The sequence below is a fragment of the Rhinolophus sinicus genome, chromosome 10, assembly GCF_057876585.1.
Source record: "Rhinolophus sinicus isolate RSI-liver-muscle chromosome 10, RSI-T2T, whole genome shotgun sequence".
Lineage (NCBI taxonomy): Eukaryota > Metazoa > Chordata > Mammalia > Chiroptera > Rhinolophidae > Rhinolophus > Rhinolophus sinicus.
In genome coordinates, this window is record NC_142510.1 from 9,430,480 (window position 1) to 9,454,262 (window position 23,783).

Consider the following 23,783-nt stretch of genomic DNA (forward strand, 5'->3'; position numbering starts at 1 on the left):
CATCCGCATTGGAAAACACTTTCCGTAAAGACAGTCATTTAATAACTTCAAGGAGAACGCTGTTTCAGTTACTAAGACTATTGTAACCAAAACCTAAAACAGAAAAACCCAAGACGTTTATTAAAAGGTGGAGAGGGATGGTGCTATCTACGCAGTGGCCAGAGGGCAGCTGTTGGGCTGTGAAATCATGCATGTCACACTGAGAATCTGGAAAGGAGGAACCGGGAGGTACAGACCAGCCCGGAGACCAGGGCCAGTGCGTTGGGCGCAAGATGCAAAGCTGCCGAGGCGCCGTGAGGATGGTCACGGGCTCTCGAGGGCCGGTGTCTCCTGGACTGCGCCTTCCACCATTTTAATAATATTTCCAGTCGTGTCATTTGTACATGGTTCCCACCTGGAAAACCTTTTATTTCTTAAGCTTAAACGAGGCTAGTAAGAAGCAAAGGAAAAAAAGAAAATGCTAGAATTGTACATCGGCAATACTGGAATTAGGGGGGAAACAGCTCAGTAAAACCTTGTTATAAATGCAAAGGTTCCCCAAGCCTGTATCTGGGGAGGGCGGACATCTCCCTCAACCTCCACGTCACTCACTGAATTACAATTTTTATAGAAAATTTTATTCAACATACAACATTTTCCAGCAAAAAGGCAATATACAGGAAGAGTTGGCGTACACTGCTGCTACAGAAACAAAAAATACTGGAAAAGGATGAAAAATAAGTGTGATCTGCTGATTCTATTTTACTGCACTCAAAACTAGACACGCAGCTGGCATTAGCTCCAAAACAAAAGGTCGGGACTGAAATAAAACTACACACAATGAATATCAACATCCGTGAGTCACTTGCAGTTTTACCCAACAAAACGTCACCTCCTCCCAGCAGTAAATTGTACATGTTCATTCATTAAATATACAATTTCATTTTTCCTGGTTTTTTTTCCCCCTTTAACTTTTTTACAAAGTCAACAGCTTACTAACCACTAGTGAGCATGCCCTCTTTGCTAAAAGGCTCTCCTTTATTTTGTTCCATCTGTTCCATTGCAAGGAAATTCTATTTATAATTTTTTTACCTGCTTGTACGAACTCTCGCGATCACTAAGCTTGCCGAGAGGCAGCACAGTATACCTTAATTGTATTTAACAGTGCTTTTCAATTGAATAAAAAGACCCCAGAATGTCCGGACTGTATTCAGTGCATCCACTTTGCAAATGGGTTGCAGAACAGCAGTGGCTGACAGAAGTGAGACGAGTTTGTTAAAAAGACCCAGGCAGCCGGGGAGAACCGAGGAAGGGGCGACAGGACACGCGGTGAAGGAAAGAGCGCTATTTATTTAGCTTGTGAGTTTCTGTTTTGCCTTTACAGATGCACAAAAGGTCATTGAAAGTATAACTGAAGGAAATACGTCAGACGAGCCTGAACATAAGGCTTCCTAGCTGTGGGGTGGTGATCGGGACCCCACGAAGGCAGCCAGGCCGCTTATGCCAACTAGACACAGACTAGAGACCTTTTGCCAGCGCCACTCGTCCCACTAACCTCCTCCCATTATGCTGACAGTTGCCTTGCATTGTGGTTACCATAAAATAACTCTCATTGGCATCCAAGCTTTATAAAAACACCTTCATTTTGCTCAAAAAGGGCAGTCAATAGATACAGAGAAGCCAAACTGAACAGCCTCAACAAAATAAAATTAACACCAGCAGCAAATCCTCTTGCTGAAGACTTCGGCTAGAGTGCAGGTGGACCCAAGTTCTCGTTGTTAAAAAGGAGCACACACCCACGCTCGGTCCTCGCCTGGCACGCACTGGGTGAGGAAGTCAGTTATGGATTTTAATGGCCTTTTCAAGGTACGTGTAGCGACTCCTCTTTGGGGCTTTGTTGAAGTGGTCGAGCCCTAGCCACGGCCGAGGGTGAGACATGTTACCTGGTGGGGAGAGAGGCAATGAGGCGACGGAGGAAAGCCCGCTCTGTGCGCCGGGAGTGGCCATCGGGACCCCACACGCAGAGCTGCCCGCTCTGTGCACCGGGAGTGGCCATCGGGACCCCACACGCAGAGCTGATGCCCAGGCTGGGTTCACAGTGGAGCCGGGGCTTCCGAGCTGCACGCTCGGCTGGCGCGAAGGGCACAACCCCAACTGGACGTCTCAGTGGCTTCTGCACGCGGCACTGTCATAGCCCGCGAGTCAAGCGCCACCCACATTTCAACCTACCCACCTCTCGGCCCTGAATCTTAGTTCTAGCCACCGTGTGACGCTGCCACATGCTTTCATCCTGAGAATTCATGGGTTACGTTGCACAGACGAGCTAAGCAAGCCCAGGGCTGGCCACCTCCAGCCTGCTCCTCAGACCTACACCCACACCGGGCCTGGGGGACAGGGCTCTTACCAGGCTGAGGTTCAAAGTCTTTCAAGTTTACTTCATACTCATCTTCATTTATGTACTGGTGCCGGCCCATCATCACAATGGCAAATTTAAACTAAAAGACAAAGACAAAAACTCCTCCATCAATTCTGAATGTCAGCACAACTCACCTCTGGCAGAAAAGCCTAGGCCGCGTTACTAGTCAAGGTCCCCGCGTGCCGCCCCCTGGATGATTACCGAGCGCCCAGGAAGTCGTACCTTCTCAAACTCTTTCTCCTGGATGTCTAGCAGACTCTGAATCCGCTTCATGACTTCTCGGAAATGCTCGCCCTACGAACGGGATAGGACACGAGTGCCACACCACGGCAGCCTGTCACGGCCCATGGGGACACCATCAAAGCCCGCTATCCGCCCAGTGAGGCAGGAAAACAGATTTTTGCCAACATTAATCCAAAAGCGATGCGAGGCTTTAAGTTTTGGCACATGAGACTCAAGCTGTTACCAAAAAAAACCCTCACCTGGTGTATCCTCAGCAAAAACGGGATTCCAAACGTTCCGAACACCTCTTTGTGGAAATGTGCCACTGTGATCAGCATCTCGTTTTCCTTATCTATGTCTACCTGGTCCAAAGGTATTTCCTGGGGACACAGATTTAAACACAGAGTTGAGTAAAGACGTTAATGCAGACAAAATGCCAGGTTTTAATTCTGACTTGCCTCTTCAACGAGGAAGTTAGGTCATACTTTTGCCAAAATGCCATGTTTGAGTCTTGTTAGAGTAAGAGTTCAGCGCCAGAAGATATATGTTTTCTTAAAACACTGGGTTTTAAGACACCAAATAATAGATTTTTCCAGTTACCGTGGAAATTTCAGCAACTCTAAAATCAACAGGGACCCAAAGTTTCTGACTAGATTTGCTTGGTGACCCGTACTTAAAATTAATTTCTAAGGACAAATACAGTACGATTCTACTCATATGAGGTACCAGGAGTGGTCAAATTCAGAGAAAGAAGAATGGTGGCTGCCAGGGGCTCGGGGAGGGAGAACGCTAGGGGTATGGAGTTTCGGTTGGGGACAATGAACAGACTGTGGCACTGGATGGCGGTGATGGTTGCTCAACAGGGTGAATGCACTTAATGCCACTGAACTGTACACTTAAAAATTGATTAAAATGGTAACTTTTACGTTATGTATATTTTAACACAATAAAACAACGGAAGAAGCGGCCTACAGCTGCCCACCCACCGAGGGCTCAGAACTCTCCCAGGTGCCAACATGGGGGCAGTTACCTCTATTCGAAATGTTCTACTCGTCGCAGGAGATAAACATTCTAATAGTTCATCTTCTTGGTGCACACCAATAATTTTGTAGCTTACAATTTCTAGCAGCCTGCAGAAAACAAGGGGGAGGATGAAAAATACAAATTCATGTGGGACAAAAAGTCCGATGAACAGTTTTCTAGAAAGAAAGTCTTTATTATAAAGCTATCAAGATTTGCTTGTGCTCTTTCTTTTTAAAAGATCTGAAGTGTCCAACACAGGCACAACACTGACCGGGGGTTCCCCTCGGACCATGTGACTAAAGGGGAGAGAGCCAGAACTGCAGGAAGGACCCCATTGAGCCGAGTCTCCGGGAACGGAGTGACTCTTCCCTCCAGTGGTCCCAGACTAGGCAGGACTTGTGATATTTTTCTCTTTCCTTTCTGAGAACAGGTCTCTGTTTCAATATTAGGAAGAAAACATTTTGCGAACCAACAGCCTTAAAGGCCATTTTGTTCTGCAAGCTGACTGACTATAAGGCGACGGGATAAGAATAGAGTCCAACTCCCTGAAATAAAAACTGGTCATCACATCTGCGGCTTCTTCCCACGGCCTGAATGTTGACTAAACGGATCAGAAGTAGCTGTTTCTCAAATACAATCAAGGCATCTCTTTCCAGTTTCAGTTATCAATCTATTGGAAAAATATCCTTCCTCTGCTTGGCTTTTCTACCTTAATCACATTTTTAACTCTAGGTAGTTAATCCCAGGAGACAGGGAGGGGAGGGGGAAAAATGGCTTAGTTGTGAAATACGTTAAAACTGCTGCAAACGACAGGCTGAGAGATGAACTGGGCCACCACGCACGTCAGTTCTAGCTATGCTCAATTTCCACACAGGCAGGTGCAGGTCTGGGGCTAGTACCACCCCTCCTGCCGGCCTTTGGGCTCCCGGGAAATACTTGCCTAAGTTTCCCTGATGCCTTCTCCCCAAGCTCTACAGCCTTTTTACATTCTTCTAACAGGTCCCGGACACACCCGTGCTTGTCTGGATATAGTGTTATTTCCTAAGGAATGACAAGATGAAATACATGCTTTAAAGAGAACATAAAGGGTCTGCTGTAACAAACCGATTCTGCTTGAACAGAGAAAAAAATGACAATAGAGGTTTTCCCAATTGCCTCTAGCTTCCCATCCCGACGACCCCCGATTTGTGAAGTCACTCAGACTATGTGCCCAAACCCGGGACCCACCCAGTACTGAGGGAACTTTTAAAAATGCCACTTTGATGCAAAAAGTGTGCCGTTTACAGGACAGCATCTCTGGAAATGATCCCCTCTCATGGTCATCTACAAGCCTTCCCAATTCTCAGCACAGTGAGAAAGAAGGCTCATTACTGTAGGCCATGACCAGAGGTGAACTTTACAATTTCAGCCTGGTCACCTCCACACAGGTGCAACTGTCTATGGCATGTGGCTCAAAATATCCCCACAAATTGGCAGAGCAAGAAAGGTGAAAGGCTTGGGATCCCAGGAGGCACAGACTTTCTAGAAAAACCACCCCAAGTGTGGCTGGACGTGTCTTCCGTGTGCCACAAGCACACGAGCTGGTGCGACCTATGCGAGTAACCTCCCCAATCAACATCCCGTGGAGTCCGTGTCTGCTCCACTCGCAGGCCGGCTGCTCTCACTGAGGCCTGGCTAAGGCAGAATTGGCCTGAGAAAAGCAATGCCCCGGCCGGGCAGCCGTGCACTAACTTAAGATGTCCAAGTCGGTAAGAAAAGAGTTCCTGGAGGTTCGGGCAGCTGCCATTGTTATTCACCCCCCAGGACTCAGAGGTGGTGGCAGGAGGCGACAAAGAGCTCACCCCCCCGGCCACCATGCCTGGGTTCTCAGACTCTGAGCTCAGGGCCCTCTACCACGCTGTCTGTCACTCATTGTGCTTTCTTTTGTTGTTTTAGTTTTCAAGGTCTGGGGAGACAGAAACCATAAACAAGCTCCAATAAAAATCAAAACCTGTATCATTTAAAAAAAACTTACCTCTTCCCTAAATTGGCTGTTTAACCATATACACTTAAAACTTCGCCTGTTTTCAAAGTCTGTGATTTTCATCTTAAGCTATCAAGAAAAGAGAGACTCGTTTTAGATACGCTTCCACAAAAACCCAAGACTTCTCTTTATTACCCACGGTTACGTTAATTTGGACTCATACCTGCTGATAGTAAAGTTTCTTAGGTTGTCTAGGCTTGAAGAATTGTAGAAGATCTCTTAAAGTACCTTCATAATTATGTCTAAGAGGATTACCTGGGCCATCCCTATAACTATACAAGAAAACAGCATATAAATAAATGACTTCTTTATTTGCCTAAAACAAGTATCTGAGTGAGCAGAAAAGCAAACCACAGGCCTTACACCTAGACTTGAAGTTTGGACCTGGCACAGGGTTTTGCTCTAATGCTCCTATTTCCCAAGTCCTAAGTCCCTCTGGCTGTCACACCTGAACATTCTCTGCCATGGTGACACAGCACACAGAAGCCTGGCTGGGACGGACCCAGCTGGACATGTGGGGGATGTGTTCATTGATGATGTATCTAAAATAAATCTGGCTTTAGATGAGGCTGCCAATTATTTTGACATCTTGAAGTAGTGTGGTCAAGATATGAGTGGTGACAATTCTATATCTGAAACTAAGCAAGAAATGGCATGTCAGGTGAGGTGACCAACTACTTACTACAATTAGTTCCAAGATGTTTGGATGAGCTATGGAAAGCATGCAGTAATGACCAAACCCCGAGTGTCTGTGACTGTGGCTTACCCTTGGGACTTGAAAAACTGGAGCAACATCGGGTCGGTGTTAAGCCTCTGTGCAACTGTCTTTGCAACCTGAGAGAAGGGAATGGCCCGGAAGTCAAAAAGGAGGTTCACATCTGGGGGAATTAACTGAAATGTGCTTACAAACTGCATCATTAATTATCTGCGTAATATACCTATGGAAAGGTGTTGTGAGCAGCCTGAATTTAAATGCCCTAGGAATTTACTGTCTAAAAGGAATAGGGTATACGAGCATGGGAGTAGCTTGTCTGAGGAAGGTAACTTTTAAAAGATGAAGTCTATAGATTTTTCACTTTTGATGGTGAAGTCTATGATTTTTCGTTTTCTGGTGATTTTTTTTTTTTTTTTTTTTATGGTTCACACTTGGCATGCTATAACTGAAGCAAAGGGGCTGTTATCACTGTTATCTTTTGGCTCCAAAAGATGCATTAGAGCTGATGGTCCGGCTAGGTCTTATTTTCGGGGAAATACGGTACCTCTGAAACCCAACTGTGCTGAGGTAGAGAGGATTTCGAGGGGCAAGAGCACAGGTGAACGTGGTTGTGGATGAGGGAGGGGAGGCAGGTGAGAGAAGAACGGCTTTTGGTCCCATGCAAACATAGCATCAACCAACTTCAGCCAGGAATTTCCTCAGATAGCAGGACTAACCCCTCCTCCTGAACCAAATCCATTAGACAATCTCGTCAGCAAGCACTTTTAAAAAGAACTTAGTTTTTCTGGTGTGGGATCTGTAGGGAGTAGAACATTTATCAAATACCTGAAAATAATTCATTCTATTTGATAACGTGACCACAAATCCAGGATCGTTAGGGATTGTCTTATCACAGAAAATGACATCAACACGGTGGTAGAGGTCTCTGAAATATTCTTTTGCGGTGGGTAATTCACTGTTATCATTTTCAGGATCATCCCTGGGCGGGGAGAAAAAACCAGTTTTGTAGACTGAATCAAAGCCCAGGCAAGGGGTCATCATCTCTCAGGCGACAGTCACACCAATAGGTGTGGCTATAAACTCAAAGTCACAATTTAGGACGCCAGGGGTCTCTCTACCCAGCAGCCTGTGGAAGCCAGACACAACGGGGAAAGGCCATCGCGGACATTAGCTGTGCTCTGAGCCCTGCAAAGTGCTGACTGCTTCCCGTTCTTGAGCTCAAAACCAAACCAGACCAGTGCCTCTCCCTGCCCAGAGCAGGGGAAGGACTCAGATGGAGTGCGAGCCCACACAGCTGGCTCGTGGCGGAGCCTCCTCCGGCCAGGAGTCGGCAGGCTGCATCTTTATGCCGAGGCCATAGAACTGAGTAGTCGCTGAGCCTAAAATACTGACTGCCTGGCCCTCACCATAGAAGCGTGCCAGGCCCTGCTCTTGGCCACTGCACTCCTCGGTCTGCTCATAACCTGTGTCGAGATTGCCCTGGCCCGACGCTTCAAGCGCAAGGAAAAGGCTGCTTTCAGACACTAAGTGTCTAAGTGTCTAAGACTGCAGACCTGCTGCTTTTATATGCAGACAGATTTACATCAATTACCTACGTAGGTGCAGTCTAAGAAGTTTCCTATGTGTAAAAGGAAGGAAAACCATTTTGCTAGTCCATGAAGGCTTTCTGCCATCCCACTGACAGTGCTCGTGCTCACTGGAGACATTTTTAGGAAATCAGAGCATTAGATGACGAAAATGCTCACCACCCCTAATTCCAAAACCCAGAGACGGCCAACTTCTGTCAGCATTCAAAACGTGACTCGGGGTCCAGATATCATTTTGTTTCCTGTTAGAGGACTTAAGAAAAACACTTCTGATGTTAGCATGTAGTGATAAAATCCTTCAAAAAGCACGTACTTCTGAAACACTATAATGTCACCATCCATGAGTTCATCGAGGGCTTTATCAAGAGACACGTCATAATCCTGAATTCTCTCTGTTAAATTCGGTTTAACTTCCTAGAGTAAAAGATGTGAAACGGTTACAATGCAACGCCTGGCTAGTATTTAATATGGCTAATTCTACCAGCTCTCCATTTTTATAAGTTAAAATGCTATTGGGAACTATTAATATCCATAAAGATGTAATTATCACCGATCGGTTTATCCTCAACTGGTAAAAATCACAAATCTACGAATACAATCCTCAACTCAAGGTCACCCAAGGCCCCCCACTCAGTTGTAGACGTTACATTTACCAAATTCAGGGCTACAAAAATACGCAACAAAACCCCTCTCCAAACCACTAACAATATACTGATTGTGGAAAAAGAAACCATCCAAACCTCATAGAGGATAAGGCTAGTATCCTGGATAAATCCTGCTCTGTCACACATAACTGGGAGCAAGTCACCTGGGAGAAAGAAAAGAGTCCAAGGCTGTAATACACCGAGACTTTAGCAAAACGGACGGAGAAGGTGAGCGAGCACGGGGCACTTACGTATTTTACAGGATATCGGTGTGTAGATGTGCCCACAGTAATTCAAGCTCCGCGTTTTGGGATCATACATCTTCAAAAATAACATCACATCATCTACAAGGTTCGTAAACAGGGTGTTAGGATGTTAACGTTCAGTACAATGTAAGAAAATTGTAACAGTAAACTTAGTAGCCACCAAAACAACAGCTTCCGGTACCTAAGGGTTATACTAAGTCAGATGAGGTTTATTCAAGAGGCTGAATGTAACTGCAGAGTCATTACAACCACCAAACCCGTGGGAAACGTCACACGTGAGGCAGTGAAGATGGGATCAGAGGCAGTGGATGGAAGAACCCTAGTTTCAAGACCTGGTACTAACTAGTTGCTGAGTGGTGTCATGGCAACGTATGTTAATGGTTGGATGTCTCTGCTAGAGAAGTGACCACTTGTAGCGATAGAAATCTATCATTTTATAGCAAGCAGTCAGCACACCCTGAGCCACCTGTTTTGTAAATAAAGTAGTGCTGAAATACAGCCAGAATGATCATTTATACACCCCCTGGCCACTTTCACGCCACAATGGCAGGCAGAGACATATGGCCCACAAAGCTGACCCTTAAACAACATGGGGGTTGGGGGCGCCTACCCCCTGGTGCAGTCAAAACTCCGTGTCTAACTTCTGACTCTCCAAAAACTTAACTACTGGAAGTCTGGCCGATAACAAAAAGTCAATTAGCACGTATTTTGTATGTTGTATATATTATATACGATATTCTTCCAATAAAGAGAAAAAGGTTATTAAGGAAATCATAAGGAAGAGAAAACATATTTACAGTACTTATTTTTAAAAATCTGCATATACGTGGGTCCATGTTGTTCAAGGGTCAACTGTATTTACCACCTGACCCTTGACAGAAAACCAATGTGAGTCACAAAACATGGGGGCCAAGGGGCAGCCAGTTGGCTCAGTGGTTTAGAGCGCAGCGCTCATAACACCAAGGTCGCCGATTCGATTCCCACATGGGCCAGTAAGCTGTGCCCTCCAAAACTAGACTGAAAACAACGACTTGACTTGGACCTAATGGGTCCTGGAAAATCACACTGTTCCCCAATAAAAAAAAATTTAACAAACAAACAAAAACACGGAGGCCAAGATTAAAGATAGAACATGGTGACTCAACTCTGCACTTTGTCCCCACCTCCCAGGTCACCACAACCCATGGTCAGTTTTACTGGACTTTATTAAGAAGCCTTGCCCAACGAAGGGGTTTAATGAGCATTTTTGGAATTAAGATTTCTTTACAAGAGAAGAATGCTGAACCGTGTGTGTCAGAACAATGGTCCAGGCACCCACTGCCCTGAAGCTGGCTGGAGGCTGGCAGACACTTACGATCTTTATCAAACTTGGGTAGTGTGGCTCCACTAGCGGCCAGCTCCGGGTCAACTGTTTCCAGGAATATTGTCCACGGGTTCTCATTATCACTCAGTTCAATCATCTAGTTCCAAGAGAGATGCCGATTTTAGAAAATGTCAATGGCTAAGTGAGAGTAAAAAAGCGTACTCAGGCACTGGAGAAAACATCCAGTCCTATGGAACTGGACCAAGAGGGCGACAGGCTGCTGTGCCAACCTCAGAGCAGCGACGCGTGACTGTACACACACTTACTGTTTTATTGCCGTCTGCCTCATAGTCTAACATTGCTGGGCGTTTGGTTCCATTGCTCCTGGCTTGCATAGGCCACAGTCGAATCTGATCTTGTGGAAATCCCTGGGTGGGGGATTTAAACTTAAAATTAATCAAAATCAAATCAGCTCACATTTCAATTCTCTATCAATGTGACCATTCTACGGTTATAAGATAATCATAATTACAACGCTCCCCACTGATTTGGACCACAGTGACCTGCCTTCAGGATCACCAGTATTCAGAGGCTTGAGCGCCCATTTTACCAAAAAAAAAAAAAAGAAAAAAAGAAAGAAAAAGAAAGGGAGAGGGGTGCAAAGGAAAAGATTCACGTTCACATTCGACTTCCTTGTCTGCAGATTAGGTCCAAGGGCAGAAACAGGCACAGCCCAGGACATGAGCTCAGGCACTCGCCTCACTTCTCCGGCAGTGCCTGGACACGGCACCCACCCCCAAAGGTACTATCTGGTCCAGTTGTAAAGAAAGAGGAAGCCAAAATAAACCAGCGGCAGAACAGCTGGCACTCACCATGGTCTGAGAGAGGTTCTGGACAAACTCGGCGAGTGAGGAGTTTTTCAGTACTTTGAACACAGTATACTTCACTTTTTCTTCATCGTACATGTCATTTCCCTGATGGCCACAAAACTGGTCCTCTGCAACTATCTGAAAATACGCACAAAAATACAGAACTGACATATGAAATAAAAAGAGGCCACACTGGTCAGGACTGAGTTCAAATAGTAAAATGCTAAAAACCACCAGTCTTTTGCTGCCATGACCCTTCTTCAGAAGACCCAAGGAGAAAGGAATCAAAATGACCGAGAACTCAATCAGGTATTTATTTAGAAAAGACAAAACTCTACATTTCCACGCAGCCACTCATAACCTATCTGTCAGCATTAGCTGGCGATCACCATTCCATCTGTGTGGTGATCTCCACATCTTATAAAGAGGATGCACAATGCGCCTTTTCCCAGGTAGTCAGTCAACTTGTTAAAACGATGCCTCTGTTTCCTAGCATCGCCACTGAATGATAAACCGAGACCATGTGGAAATTCACCCCGTGGGCGCTCTCCTGCCTTCTCCATCCGGTGCCACCCTTTGCCATGCATGGCACGCCGCCTCCCATGCCGTCGGAACTGTGCTGCGCTTCCTAGTGGGAGCTCCCCCTTCCAATGCATCCCTCCATTGAGGAGCCCATCTCCCTAGTCCCCTCTGTGCTTTTTATAAACACACTAACATAGCATTGCTCTGGCCGGTGGCCTGAGTACTTCTCACATCCAAGTCCTTACCCTGAACTTGAGTGTATAGTCCCAACAGTCAGGGAACTGGCCTGAACAGTCAGTTAAAACACGCTGCCCAAGCAATCCCTGATCTGTCAACAATCACTCTAGAATGAGCCCTCAGAGCAGTGTCGCTCTCAGCAGGCCCCGGGGGCCCTGTCCCCGAGGGTCACTCACAGGAGGCTGAGGCTGACCTGCACTTGCATATAGAGGTGGGCTTCCTGCCGCTCCTTCCGCTTCTGGGCCTCGATCCTTTTCTCTTCTTGCAATCGCTCCACCAGCTGCTGAGGAATATCATGGTCGGTGACAGCTTGTAACACCTCACCTGCAGGACAAATGCACCTTCGTTCACCTATCACCTTCCACTGCCCCCTACTTCAAAGGTCCCAATTCTGTGTCATCATTAATACAGCAATCTAGTCAAGTGAAATTATTTGGTGCCACGAGTCCACGTCACAGCCCAATCCAGCTCGCATATAGATGTTGTGTGTGGACAGGAGACACAGCTGAGGTTCACCGTCGCGGGGTCTAAACCACCACGGCAAGGACTCATGGAATGACTATGCAGCTCACCACCGTGCAGAACAGAAGAGAACACCTCTACTCACTCAGCTTGGACTCCCGGATATACACCAACATGTACGCGTTCGTGCAGTGCCGGACGGAGAGGTCATCATCGTGCCCCCCGTAATTGTGCTCAATCGCTTCTTCTTTCGTACACCTCGACACCACGTCATCATCAAATTTACACCACTGGAGAGCAACAAGGAGAGCAACGAGACGTCAGCAGAGAGCACGCACTCTGAGAAGTGCACAAAGCACCGGGCAGCGTTCCTCTTAAGTACACCATCTGTCGCTGTACTGGACCGGGCTCTGCCTCAGGCATCCCTCTGCTACAACTCAGCAGTCCTGCCTTCCTCGGTCCCTGTTCCCGGGGAAATGCTAACTCTCATCCATTGGCAATTTCTCTACTCTACTGAGCCCATTTTCAACCTAGGTTCAATCTATCAATACTACAACGCTTTACAGACTTGAGAAAGCCATACGCACCTAACTTGGCTAGTGAAGTTGGAACTTTATGCTGCAGTCAAGAAAATGAAATGGGATATGGCCTAACTAAAAAAAAAAAAAAAAAATACTTATACATAGTTATTCTGCCATTTCTTCATCATGTTAAACGGGACTCAGTCCCACTTACAGGCTCACACAGCTCAGCACTGTGGGGTTCCCCTCGCATGAGCGAGGCGGCCCACATGGGCTTTGTTGTGTTCCACCGGCCCTACGCTCCTGGATGCTGACTCGAGACCTTCATCTGCTCCGCTGGGGGATGATTATGTGATGAGACCCCCGTGACCCAGGGAAAGATGGAGCATTACACACGTGGACAATGGGGCATGTGGATTCCATGCAATCGGCGCTGCCTCCCCTGCTAGGCCCAGACCGTGAATAACTATTCCGGTGTTATTCCACGTGGAAAAGTGCCTCCTTTTAGATGTAAAGGGATTCTGTGAGGCCCAATGTTCAATACTAACAAAGAGACACCGAAAGTGTAAGTGCTAATTTACTATTCACCTTTACATGATCAGCAACAGATACATATTAGAACATACACATCAATCTGAGGCCACAGAGGAATCCCCTGCTACCCAGGCCGAGGCGGGAACAGGGAAAGGCTGAGGCTGGGTCAGGCCCCTGCACAGCACCACACCCGACTCCGCCCCCCGCCCAGCACTTACTTTGCCGTCCCCTTTGGGGTTTAGATAAACCACATAATGTCCACCATGATTATCTCCACTATGAACCAGGACTGCGTGAAGAATATAATTTGCAGGGTCCTTAGGATCTGTTTTTTGCAAAAATTCATCAAGTGGTAACTGTTCGGGGAACTCAAACCTATTAAAAAAAATTTTTAAAGAAATCCAGGTTGCATTTACATGTAAAATATTTCACCTTTAGGCTTTATATATTGCTAGACCTTTTAATTTACTGGCTCATCTTTATTTAGAAAGGAAATGTGAATTTGACTTGGGAGGTCCTATTAACTACTTCTGAGGAAGCTCCTACTCGTTAGAACAAATTGTGCGTCAATACAAAATTTAAAGCCAAATATGAGAAAAATGCCTATAAAGCACTGAGATACCTAACAAAACTTTAAATTCAAGGATATGGCAGCAGTCTTGTGATACACAGACACTGACTTTTCTAGGGTGTAAATAATTTCCAAACGTGTTCATGGAAGACTCTGATGGTGCAGGACTGAGACCACTAAGAATACCCTGCAGGTTTGAGAAACGTGCAAAAATCAAATTTGGAGGAGAACATGTAAAAAAGACCCCAACCCTGTGATTTCTAAAGCCATCCTGAACCCTCCTGGTTTTTAAATTCCTGGCTCCATAAACATTTTAATGATCCCGTCACCAGGAGCGCAGTCAGAGGCAGGCAGGGAGGGAGGCAGGCACGTGTGCAGTGGCGCACGCGTGCTGGCTGAGCCTGCGGGGCGGCCCCCAGCAGCGCCAGCCCTCGCTGCCCCCAGGAATTCTGGCCCAGTGTTGTCAAGTGTTCTGAATTCCTAAAAGATGCCAGAAATCTGGACTTTTATGTGAAATCGTGTCATTTTTAAAATGTTGGCAGGTATGCGGTGGCCGGTTAGCTGAGTTAACCAAATAAGCACGGTGCTGGCAACACCAAGATTGCCAGTTTGATCCCCGCATGGGCCACTGTGAGCTGCGCCCGCCTTTAAAAAAAATAAAATAAAATGTTGACAACTAGTTCCAATAAAAATAGAAACAAAACCAAAGTAAGGACCCAAGGAAACACACCAACAGGTTGGGCTTTAGTCTGCAGGGTGACAGACTGCGGGGCCTGGTGGAGATGGTTTCTTCTACAGGCCACAGTAAAGGGCGACAGTGGATGAGCTGGTGGCAAGTAAGTTTATTGGGTCATGTTCTCCCCCAGGTTTGAAAGGTGACTGATCAACCTCCATCCTGTAGACAGCTGGTGCTCAAACTAATCAGGATAAAATGTCTATTCTAAGCCAGATAAAGTAGTATGTAATAACCTTCTCGTATCTGGAAAACACCAGAATGGGGCACACATGCACACCTACTTCAGCATTTCTGGAAACTACCACACTGTAGAAGTCAACATTAACTGAGAGATGACCAAATAAACTCCTATTTAAACAAATACTACAAATAAAATAAAATTCTACTCCTGTGGTCATCTACACTGGTGACTGCAAAGCCTGTAGAGCAGAGGGACTCCTGAGGGACTTCAATCTGTCCCGATGTGGAGGGGCTGGGGTTCCTTGAAAGGGAAATACGGAAGGAACCGCCTCAAAATTCAAGTGAAGTCACCTCTTTAAAATTACAGTTCTTGGACACCTAGATAGAAGGGAAACCTCAATAAATCAGAGATGAGACCGAAAATATATATAAAGACTAAACAAAGCACTGAGATTAACCCCTTAAAAAATCTAGATGATGGTTAAATCTTAACTTCCACACCCCCCTCTAGATTACCTATCATTGATCTTGATATTTTGGTCCGTCTGAGGGTCATACATAAATCTCATCAGTTGTAGATGTAACACTGGTGGCAATGTTAGGAATTTCACACCTTTCTCTGCTTCCTGAACATTGAAAAAGAAACGCAAATTTAGTTCACCGCTACTTGTTTCTTGAAGCAATGAAAGCAACTGTGTACAGCAAGACTGGAATTCTGTGGGGACTTCTGGTGGGGAGACACGGGGTTTAGGTATCCATCTATGGTGCCTATAAAATGCTCTGTTTAGACCCGTATCAGGCCTGCTGTTAAAATAATGTTGCAACAGCTTGTGTGAGACTTCCCCTTACTTTGGATGATATTCTAGCTTGATATCCAGCAATAGGGAAATAGTTAATTAAGACTTAGTCACTTGCTGATGTATTATACAGTCATCAAACCCTATGAAAACTATGAGGAAACACAGAAAAATCACTAAATGGCAAGCAGAAGGCTATGATTACAACCATGCAAGCTTAGGTGTGCTTGTGGAGCACCTGGGCAGAACAAGTACAAACACAGGTATGGTTGGAGGACTCTCAGTGACCCGCTTCCTTTCCCTGGACTTTTATGATGTTTACTTAAGAACACACACACGGAACACACACTCAGTGCTTACTGTACAACCCACTTCTGAAGAATGTTCCGAGTATCAGCAAGGCCCTTTTACCAACAACAGGGCCTTCCCCCACTTACCGCCAGCCTCTGTGCTACAGGACACCTCCTACCCCCAACTTCTAAACACAGCTCCTCCGGAGGGACCTGTGGTTGGTTCTACAGCTCTCAACCCTTCTCCATCTCTGCTCCACCTCAGCCAGTTCTTTTTTCTCTCACTAAAATAAGCCTCCTCCAAACAACCACTACGAGGCCACCAGTGGCCCTCATCAGGCTGTATTTCCAATCCTGACCTTCCTTCTGAGCTGTATACATTATCTCCAACACCTGCTCGGGAACATTCCCCTAGAGGAACTGGTGGCTGTGACAAGGCACACCTATTTGGCAATGTTCTATGATGCACATTAGCATATTCAAGATGACAGGGCATCTGGAAATAATGCAAATCCCAGGAACCTACTACCACACAAAGCAATGGCGGGGTTTCAATACAACTTGAAAGAATAATAAAAGAATTATTTCTCCACCACTGTCCATTGAGACTGTGATTCTAAAATACAGTTGCTCGCCCAGACCCCAAATGTCCACTGTGGATAAGGGCCATTCTTCTGAGTCGATGCCATGTCTCCTAGCACATCCAGCTGCATGTCTGCAAAGTGACTTTCTGATCTGCACCTGGGTGCCCTGAGCGGCCTGACCGAGCAGAACAGATCTGTGGCCCACTGCGAAACGGTACATTAGCACCACGAATCATACATTAGCAGGCTTGGTAAACACAGGACAGTCTGAAGAACCATAAATCAGTTGAGCCAATGAGTCATGGTTATGAGGGTGCAACATATAGACCCTGGATGGCTGCGACCCACCCACCGTCCTGACTAGCAGCCAGGAACTGGCCACAGTCCATATCCCTCTAACCGTCCATGGACTGGCCACTCGTTCACCATGCTCACTGTTCTGCCAGAAGCCCAGGGTCTGCAAGGGGCAATGCAGAAAACAAGCAGGGATCCAAGAATCATGGAGCAAATACCAGAAAATGCATTCCTCACTCTATAGAAGTCATGATGCTCTGAAAACTGTTCCTCCATCACACAAAACAGCAAAATATCACCAGCCGAAACCAGAGCCCATGTGACTAAGAAATTCTATGTATGATTAGGAGAAACAGGGGGGAACCCCCTGCACTGACACCACTAAGGGGAGGGAAAGAATGATGGATGAAATGGGAAAATCTTAAAACACAGGGACAGAGCCTCAGATGTGCTGGGTGATAGCTCTACCTGATAAACACTGACACACAAGCTGCATTTCAATTTCCTGCTGACACCTCCCCCACCTTTCCGTTCAATCCCACCAGCAACACACTCGGAGCTCTCTAAAATACAATGTCCCGACTAAGAAATAAAATCCTTTTGAGTTCTAAATACCAGCAGCATATGAAAAGGAATGAATTGTTAGTTCACAGATAAGCAAAAGATCTGAAAGTAAAGTGAAACGCTACAAGAGGACCCGAGCACAAAATGTTACCTGCAAGCCGTGCTCCCCGGCGTCATATTTGTTGTCACCATCTAGTTGTTCTACTGCCACATAATCCACAAATGATTCAAATACTTTAAGGAGAGAAAGAAAAAAGTCAGCCAAAGTTATCAGTGAAGCGTTGACTATACATAATACAGCCAACCGGGTACATTTAGGAATGCCAGGGAAGGGAAACTGAGTAATTACGGCTGTGAGCGTTAACTCGGTCAGACTAGAGACGCGGTAAATGTGCCATCCACCCTCACTGATCCAGCAAAGGCATAAACTCTAAGGACGCTGACAGGATTTCCTAAGGGTGCTACAAATGCCAACCACATGGAGTCAACGTTTTAGTAACTTTAACAAAATCAGGTAACATTAAAGAACCAGTTGTGACCAAAACACTTATTATAAAGCTACAAGTATTAAGACTGTGGAGAAAGTGAGTAGGAATGCGGGGGCTGGGAAGTGAGGGGAAACACAGAGAGGCTGGGAAAAGGGTACAAACTTTCAGCTACATGATGAATAAGGCCTAACAGGCTAATCTAAAATATGGGGCCCGCAGTTGATAACACTGTATTGTACAACTGAAATTTGCTGGGAGTAAAACTTCAATGTTCTCACCAAAAAACAAAAACAAAAAAAGAATATGCGAGACAATGACTGTGTTCATTAACTAGATGAAAGTAATCTTTTCACAAGGTGTATGTGCATCAAATAATCATGATGTACACTTTAAATATCTTATAATGGTCAATTAAGCCATAGCTGAGCTTAAAAAAACACAAAAGACAATGCAGAATTTACCCCGAGGCTAACCAACGGACCAGTAGACAGAGTCTAGAAACAGATCTACACAAATATGATCGGCTGACTGCTGACCAAGGTGCACTGCAGGGCAACGAGAAAAACGTGATGGGGCCACTTGGTACCCATGTGTAGCGGGTGGGGGTGGAAATCAATCTCGACATCCTACCAACTGCAAAAAGAACTATTCCAGGTGGATTGTACAGAAACAGGAAAGACAAAACAGTAACAAAAACAACTTCAGGGTAGTTGTTCTTAGGACACAAAAAGGAAAGCTTGCTACACTAGAGATCACTAAAATTATGAAATTCTGTTAAACAAATGGTAGCATTAAAAGAGTGAAAAGGCAAGTCCCACACTGGAGGGCGAGCTCAGAAATCCCACCCAGAACTAGGGTCTGGAGTACAGAATTCCTACTCCGGTCGTGACGGAGTGACAGGAACCAGATGTACTGTTCTGTACTGAGCAAGTCAAACACTGGACTGTGTGGAAAACAACTGTCCACAGTCTGGACAGCAGGCAGTAGTCCCTGACAGGGCCCCGGTGCCCCAGCTACCGCGCAGGAAGAGAAACCCCAACGGGGTCCAGAGTGTCCCGGCAGACTGGGGAGACAACTGTGAGACTCTGAGGGGCCGCGGCAGCTTGAGTCAGTAGGACAGAGTGCCCAGTAGGAGGACGCTGCACAGGAAGAGAGCTCCAGGGGTTTCCAGAGGGTTCTCCCGGAGCCTTCATGAATGATCACTGAGTCAAGTGAGGAAATTATCGGGACCCAGGGAAAGAACCACCAAAAGAATGTGTGTGTGGGGGGGGGGGCAAGGGGGGATAGAGTCCCCAGAGCTCACACTAGCCTGGGAATAGTCCATGTTCCCTGCAGCCACAGTGGAAAAGAAAATCCTCACAAGACATGGGACATCAGACTGGCTGAAAACTCTGAAAGGTGCTGCCTCAGCTGTGGGGACAAATTAGCCCTGAACTAAAAATTGTTATGCTCCCACTTGACAAAGCTTAAAAGTAACTCTCAAGGGGAGGCCAGATGGCTCAGTTGGTTGGAGCACGAGCTCTGAACAACAGGGTTGCTGGTTCGATTCCCACATGGGCTAGTGAGCTGCACCCTCCATAACTAGACTGAAGGACAACGACTTGACATAGAGCTGATGGGTCCTGGAAAAACACACTGTTCCCCAATAAAAAAATAATAAACAAACAAATAAAAAAAACCCCTCTCATAGACAGATAATAGTTTTTAAAAAAATATCCAAACCTAATGAGATAAAAACCCAATGGCTAGCATCCAATAAAAGATCACTAGACATGCAACGAAGCTGGAAAACACAGCCCATGATGTAGACAAGGACATTAAGTTATTATTCACTGTATTTCATCATGTTCAGTAATATCCCCAAATTACCAATAAGCATTTGAAAAGGTGACCGCCTCCCTGATGTTCAGGGGAATGAATGCAAATTAAAACCAAGATAGTGCCATGCTCCCACCAAAATGTTCATTCTGATAACTGACAGCTCTGGTGTGGATGTGACAACGGCAATTCTCACACACGGCTGTGGGGAGTGAAACTGATAAACCGCTCTGGGAAACTTGCTGGCTTTCTCTGTTAAGCGGAACACACACGCACCCTGTGAGCCAGCAATTCCATTTGGCATAAATGCAAACAACGCGTGTGCACCAGAGATAGGCCTAAGAGAGGTCAGTGAGTTTATGCCTAATGCCTCCTACTGAGAACATCTCAAGCATTTACACGATGGTTTCAAAACTCTTGTTGTATATTCCTAAAGTGAAATAGTGTTAAGTCAATGAAAATGATCAAATTATTGCTATTGACAACACAGGTGAATTGCAGACAAAATGCTAAGCAAAATAAACGAGAAAGAGACTACATCTTACATAAATATTTACAACATGCAAATATAACCTACGATGGGATGTTAGAAGCCCAAAAAGGGCCTTCCTCTGAGGGGGAAGCAGTGATTGGGAAGGGCTGAGGCAGGCATGGGTGTGGGAGCAAACGGCCTGTTTCTTGACCTGGGTGGGTCATAAGCCTGTGTTCACTCAGTGAGCTGTACACTCACCATTTGGGCAATTTTCTGTCAATGCCACATTTCAATAAAAAGCACTTGTGCAAACGAAGCATTAAACCACAACAAAAATTATCTGCAGGTTATCAGGCCACTGTGTGCACAGAACTTACTGTTTTTCTTCCCTTTTATGCTTAGCTGGATGTCATAATAATCTTCTCTTCGATCAGATCGATAGTCTACCTCTTTGCACTGGATATAGGACTGCAAACGAAGAAAAGACGGCGCCCCAAGTATTAATCGGCAAAATGTTTGCATTTTCAAATCTTTTAAAATCATTCTTTAAAACTGGTGATCACATACCACCATTTTGCCTCTGAATAATTTAGGTATGGTGCCTTCTACACACGTGCCTTTCATCTTATTTTCCACATTATCAAGCAACTGGAAGAGAAAGTTTTGGCTTTAAGAAAATGTTATGCTTAATTAATATACAGTAATTTGCAACTTGACTAGGAAATTTCAATGGTCAAAGAAACTCTAGACTATAAAATATTATGACCTTCGGCATGCAATTATCAAAAACATACAAAATCTTCCTTGGTTGTCTATTTACAAAAATATCTACATGCAACAGTTGAGATTAACCCTCTATACAGCCTTTGGAATGAATTAGTAATCTGTAGTGCCTTTAGAAGCATTGTTTATATTCATTTTACCTCTGTGGAAAAGCATGTAAATTGAGCACTAAACTTAACTCGTATTGGTCCACACCAAGAGATTAATGAGGTTGAGCCTGTCAACAGGATTGACTGGTTTGTCCATGGATATTTAATGAACTGGATTCAATCCAGCTAGTGCTGCAAAAAAGAAAACACACCTTGCCCAGCCAATCACCTTGAACAGCCATTTCATGTTGTGTGTGTGTGCGCGCGTATGTGATTTGATCACAACTGGAAGAGTGGGAATTTGCTAGTGACTAAAGCTGGTTTGAGGGAATCACCCACACAGAGGGCAGCCTCAGTCAGGACCTCTGGGCAAAGGAAGGGTCTAGACGCTGCAGCGTCATACCAGAAGTCACTCTTCTAAAGTGAAGCAGAGTGATCAGGACGGCTACTCAAGCCAATCTGTTGTTTGATGAATAACTCAGGGAGAGATACCAACTTAACACATTAAATGTACACTACCTACTACTAAATTCAAGTACCCCCTCACACTTCCCTCTCAAATAACCTTTTTTTTTTTCCATTCTTTCTGGCTTTTAAACTAAACAGATGCTGCCTTTTCCTTCTAGCCTAGTATTCGCCCTGAACAAAGACGGGCGTGTCTGAATTACAGTGACGTGAAGCAGCTCTGAGGTTTCACTTGGTTAACCACTTCTGACAGTGCTTCAAAATATTAGATGTCAGTAATACGCAATTACAGCGTAACACTTACCACTCGACATAGCTCTTGAACATCGTGTTGCATGAAGCTATCTAAAGTTTCCCACCTTGGAAAGATAAAACGAACATTTATATTGAAAGGTTCAAATTTCAAGTAGAAGTAAATTAATAAACAAACATCTACGTTAAAAAACTAAACTGTATAATTAGCCATTATTCTTAAATTCATTTTTTGACAAGATTTTAAAATTCAAAGATAAAATGAATTTTACCATGAAGGCCGAATATTCACAACTTTATCTTGTTCTAAACTTACTGCAAGGGGAGGTTGTCGTTGCAAGTAAGCATACATGTTTAAAAACTATTCCTGTGCTTTTCCTGACAGGTAATGCTCGAAGCGGTGAAATAGTTCTCAAGCGAAATTCTAAAACCCCGTTGCTATTTCCAAAGCGGTCAAACAAAATACAACGGTAAAAACACTCTGACATAATTAAATGCCTACACTAGGCTCATAATTCTTCTTCCAGCCACTCATTCATCCTTAAAGAAAGCAGAAAGGAAAGGCCGATTTCCAACATACCCAAAGGACTTCGTTAGTTTTTTTGTCCCTACTGGTTTATCACTGTGCTGTAGTTCGTAGAACACTCTTTGTAATGCTAAAGGGACGCTTTTGGATGAATCGTCGCCCTCTGTTGGCATCATGTACACTGCCTAAAATAATTGATTCAGAAATAAAAATATAATTTGATGTTTAAGTTATCATTTCAAATATCACAGTGGCTAAAGTAGTTGGTAGGACTTTTAATTATTCCCCAAATAGGTCAAAAAGTTTTTGGAAGTCAAAAAATCACGGAAATCTTTAGAGACAATCTAGAAGATATAAGAAGGTAAAAAATAATTTGAAAAATTACTCCTAGCTCACCATCCAAAGAGAGCCACTTTTATTTCATACTTCTCGAAACAGCATTTTTAAAGTTAACATCACTTGTGAACAGGTGTGATGAAATGTAAATGCTACTGAAATTATCCAGTCAGCCATCCCCAGGACATAATCCTACCGTGGCCACTGACACCGTCTATAAGCGCCATACAAACGTTAACAGGAAAGCCAGCAGCCCAGCCAGGGGTCCCTCCCCCCCACAATCAAGACTCTGTTGCCTGCACTGCTCAGGGCTGCTCAGAGGACATTCCTCAAAGCCAAGTGACTCTCTCTCCTACATTAGATGCGAGGGAGGGCTAACCTTTTCTAACAGTCTTACAAAAGTTTTATCTGTAATAAGTAAAAGTTAGATTTTGCAGTCAGTTTTCCAACGGTTCAATTCAGACATAAAACGGTTCAAATGTTGCTAATGGCTTTCATATTTAAAACAAACCCTTTATTATTTTTAGCTCAAAGTTAAGATTGCTGGCTCTAGTGAACTCGAGACTAGCCCAGTTAGCATTAAGTGTCCAAACACTGAGGAGTAAACACAAGCATAGAACAGGGGCCCTCTAAGGAGACAAGGCCAAGTTTGGCAGGGTGAGAGGACTTTGCTTGCCCCTTAACAACTGAGAGAAATGGGTGGGAGGAAGGTTGAGGGAAAGAAATACCATCCATTTACCTTTCGTAGTTGATTTGTGAAAAATAAAGTCTGCAGCAGGCTGTTCATGTAACAAGTCGCTCCCTGATTCTTTAAACCGACATAGCCCGTGTGCTTCTTTGAATCCCACCTACAAGATCAGTTTGAGGTTGAGGAAAAACTGCACAAGACACCTCCTTGCTTTGCAATGTGTGTGAGGCGATTCGACGAGATGTCAGCAGTGGTGGCCGCTGGTCCACTACTTCCCACCATCCTGATACAGGAACGATGGCCCAGCACCCCTCCAAGTTAGTAAGTCGTCGCCAGGCCATGGCACCAAGGATACCAAGGCCAGGAGTTCTTGTGACACAGCTCCTTTCAGTGGTCACTGATTCCATCTGCCCCCGTGTGAGGACCAGTGCCAACTCAACCCCTGCATTCGAGAAGCAGCTTCAACGCTGTCCACTGACAGCTGCAGTACCACCATTTACTACCAAGGTCAGCCCTCAGATACACAGA

The 23,783-nt window shown here is 45.1% G+C and overlaps 1 protein-coding gene across 2 annotated transcripts in view; it reads right to left on the reverse strand.

Annotated features, from left to right (window-relative positions):
• Positions 1 to 595: 595 nt before the first annotated feature.
• The window catches only part of USP7 (ubiquitin specific peptidase 7), a 61,970-nt gene continuing 38,782 nt past the window's right edge, over positions 596 to 23,783 (reverse strand). For both annotated transcript variants that reach the window (XM_019718824.3, XM_019718826.3), the window contains 26 exons: positions 23,307 to 23,415; positions 22,286 to 22,416; positions 21,758 to 21,812; positions 20,684 to 20,764; positions 20,494 to 20,584; positions 17,490 to 17,572; positions 15,326 to 15,435; positions 13,541 to 13,697; positions 12,413 to 12,557; positions 11,999 to 12,129; positions 11,050 to 11,184; positions 10,504 to 10,605; positions 10,229 to 10,334; positions 8,860 to 8,952; positions 8,705 to 8,772; positions 8,278 to 8,378; positions 7,204 to 7,357; positions 6,430 to 6,497; positions 5,827 to 5,935; positions 5,655 to 5,732; positions 4,581 to 4,681; positions 3,648 to 3,747; positions 2,878 to 2,997; positions 2,618 to 2,689; positions 2,384 to 2,474; positions 596 to 1,922 (listed from right to left, as the gene is read on the reverse strand). In XM_019718824.3, coding sequence (XP_019574383.2) covers positions 1,816 to 1,922; positions 2,384 to 2,474; positions 2,618 to 2,689; positions 2,878 to 2,997; positions 3,648 to 3,747; positions 4,581 to 4,681; positions 5,655 to 5,732; positions 5,827 to 5,935; positions 6,430 to 6,497; positions 7,204 to 7,357; positions 8,278 to 8,378; positions 8,705 to 8,772; positions 8,860 to 8,952; positions 10,229 to 10,334; positions 10,504 to 10,605; positions 11,050 to 11,184; positions 11,999 to 12,129; positions 12,413 to 12,557; positions 13,541 to 13,697; positions 15,326 to 15,435; positions 17,490 to 17,572; positions 20,494 to 20,584; positions 20,684 to 20,764; positions 21,758 to 21,812; positions 22,286 to 22,416; positions 23,307 to 23,415 — 2,698 coding nt within the window. In that variant the 3' untranslated portion in view covers positions 596 to 1,815. The remainder of the gene's footprint in view (positions 1,923 to 2,383; positions 2,475 to 2,617; positions 2,690 to 2,877; positions 2,998 to 3,647; positions 3,748 to 4,580; positions 4,682 to 5,654; positions 5,733 to 5,826; positions 5,936 to 6,429; positions 6,498 to 7,203; positions 7,358 to 8,277; positions 8,379 to 8,704; positions 8,773 to 8,859; positions 8,953 to 10,228; positions 10,335 to 10,503; positions 10,606 to 11,049; positions 11,185 to 11,998; positions 12,130 to 12,412; positions 12,558 to 13,540; positions 13,698 to 15,325; positions 15,436 to 17,489; positions 17,573 to 20,493; positions 20,585 to 20,683; positions 20,765 to 21,757; positions 21,813 to 22,285; positions 22,417 to 23,306; positions 23,416 to 23,783) is intronic.